The 2,772-nt window shown below is 49.0% G+C and overlaps 1 protein-coding gene across 1 annotated transcript in view; it reads right to left on the bottom strand.

The window, feature by feature from the left end:
- The window catches only part of gnaz (guanine nucleotide binding protein (G protein), alpha z polypeptide), a gene marked incomplete at its 3' end in the record, with an annotated part of 12,966 nt that extends 10,867 nt beyond the window's left edge, over window positions 1–2,099 (bottom strand). The window contains exon 1 of the mRNA XM_080847113.1: window positions 1,057–2,099. Within this exon, the coding sequence (XP_080703239.1) occupies window positions 1,057–1,779 (723 nt within the window). The 5' untranslated portion in view covers window positions 1,780–2,099. The remainder of the gene's footprint in view (window positions 1–1,056) is intronic.
- Between the last annotated feature and the right edge of the window lie 673 nt (window positions 2,100–2,772).

The following is a 2,772-nucleotide window of genomic DNA, read 5'->3' as shown; positions in this document are numbered from 1 at the left end:
GCGTGTCTCTATCAGTGAACTGTTCAGCCCAAGCAGGTTTCTCATCAAGCACAGCTTAGTATTAGTCTGGAGCTACTCTCATCTTGTGTTATTCCTAAGCACTGCAATCAGACACTTACTGTTATGATTGAATGATCACACTGTGACTAGTAAAAAAGTGAAGAGCTGAATAACAGCATCATTCCAACTCACAACTTACAGGTAGCAGATATGGCTCTTGAATGCAATGTGAGACACTGAGACCATGCATGGAGTCTGAGACACTGAGACCTCCCGGAATCTGATTCCGCTGGATTGAAGGGTTTGGTATTTGATGGATTATCATATTGAGTGCTGCGTGACTTTAGCTTGACCACTGGATGCAAGGCCTAAGCAAATCCATGCCATGTGAAATTACCTTAAACTGTTACAGTAATTTAATTTGAATCGCATGAATGGCAATGTAATTTGATTAATGTACCTCACATGGAATTTACATCAGGATCCACACTGTCTGACAGATATGCATGCCCCAATAAACAATTTAAAACATCTTGGGACATCTGTCATGTGAACAACAAACAGTACTGTACATTTGCTTCAGGGGAATGCTCTGTATAATCCCATGGCAATAATGCTGTTGTTTAATTCTCTGTCTAAACTGCTACCTCTAGTCTATTCCTTAATTTCATAGGGCAACGAGCACTGCGAACGGGCTTTGCACATCAGCAATTGTGCAGTTCACTATATCAAATAATATAATACTATTTGTAATGATCACAGCCTCATTGCTTTGATACTACCAAGATACAACTAACACAGGGCAGTAGGTAAAGGAATTATGTTGGTAATAACTTACAAAACTATGCTTTCATAACAGAATGCTAAGATGCTTTCCAGCCAATCAGAGTGTGTGGCCTAAACTAACTTTTGTATAATTAGCCTTTTTCTTCTGTGTGTTTTTGTGGTGCTGTTACTACTAAGAGTGTTTGCAGCAGTTTTGTATTGTTCATTCAATGCGTCTGCTCTATGTGTTGTTCTGTGTTTGTGTCTGTTGTTGTCGTTCTTGCCACTCACCGTCTGGTTGTCCTCGTACAGCTTGAGATCGTAGCCACTCAGTTCCACGCAGAAGATGATGGCGGTCACGCCCTCGAAGCAGTGGATCCACTTCTTCCTCTCTGAGCGCTGGCCGCCCACGTCCACCATCTTGAAGGTGAGCTCCTTGAAGGTGAACTTGTTCTCCACGATGCCGGTGGTCATGTCCCGCGAGCGCAGGATGTCCTCCACCGTAGGGATGAACTCGGCCGCAGAGATGCGGTCCAGGTCATTCAGGTAGTAGGCGGTGTTGTCCTCTAGGTGGTACTCATTGGAGCGCTGGAAGCACTCCTGCACGCCCGAATCGTCCCACAGACGCTTCATGACGCCCTGCAGCTCGAGCGTGATCTCCCCCTTGCTCTCGGCCGGCCCGGTCAGTGCAAAGAGCTGCACGGCGTCGTAGGCCCGGTCGGGGTTGTGGAAGTCGATCTTGAGGGTGGCGAGTGCACGGATGATGCGCGTGAGTGAGTCAATGGCGTTGTAGAGGATGAGGGGCTTGTACTCCTTGCATGCATCCAGGTTGAAGCCGCCGCTGTGGATGATCTTCATCTGCTTGACGATGGTGCTCTTGCCCGAGTTGCTGGTGCCGAGGAGGAGCAGCTTGATCTCACGCCGCTGGCGCTGACTCTCCGAGCGCAGGTGGCGGTCAATGCGCCGGGACCGCTTCGCCGCCTCTTTCTCCTCCGAGCTCTGCCGGCATCCCATGATCCTTTGCAGGGTGGAGATGGTGCCGGGAAAGTGGTAGGAATGACAAAAAAGTGAAAGTGAAAAAATGGCAGTGAAAGTGAAGAGGGAGAGGGAGAGTCAAAGGACGGAAGTAATCAATGATATTCTATGTAATATTTCAGCCCCTAATCTTCAATCAGACTAGGAAGGTTTGTGCAGCATCAAGGAGGGGCGATTGGATCGAATCAAGTCTGTCGCATCCTTCACCTCCTGAGCACTGATGGTTTCGTGGTTGCAGCCACAGACCCAGAACCTTTGTCAGACCCAGCGATCTACAAGGACATGGCGGTTGGACCCAGCAGGCCCTGAGGTTCGGGCAGGACAACCAAGCTGTCCCAGGAGGAGGGGATCATAGCAGGTTTGCTCCCCAGGATAAGGTTGGGCAAGGGCAGAGGAGGAGGGCTGTGCGTGGGGGAGGGGGGGTGGGGGTGCACCACAGTGTGGTCAGTGGAGTCGGGCGTGCTGGGGAACAGCACTCGGAGATGGCGAAACCCCCTGTCTCCCTGCCCTCATGGCTTCCCCACTGCCTCGCGGTCCTCCAGACACTGCATGCATCCACCCTCTCTTTGTCACGCTGCCTTTCGTCTCTTGTGTCTCTCTTTCTTTCTTTATTTCTTCCTTTGTTTTATTTCTTTCTTTGTTCTCTTTTACTTGTTTCCTCTCCTCTCTATCTCACGCTGTTCGGTATCGTCTATCTTGAGCTCACTCGGAACCGGCGTGTTTTTCTGATTACGGATGTTTTTTCGAGTGGAGCTGTAGTGGTGTGTGCTTTCAGCGGTTTCTGTTGTCTCTCTCATTAGAGCCACTGTGAATCTGGCCCCGATTCCTGTGGAGACAAGGAAAGAAGAAAAGAGAAGAAAAGACAGGAGGTGAGAGGGGCTCACTTTTTCAGTACCAGGAATAGTAAAACAAAAGAAGTTATTTTAATTACGCGGCGCCTCCAAAATAAACATGTCATCGTGAGTTTCTTCT

This window comes from Sprattus sprattus (assembly GCF_963457725.1).
Source record: "Sprattus sprattus genome assembly, chromosome: 11".
Taxonomy (NCBI): domain Eukaryota; kingdom Metazoa; phylum Chordata; class Actinopteri; order Clupeiformes; family Clupeidae; genus Sprattus; species Sprattus sprattus.
This window is presented reverse-complemented; position numbering and strand designations above follow the sequence as displayed.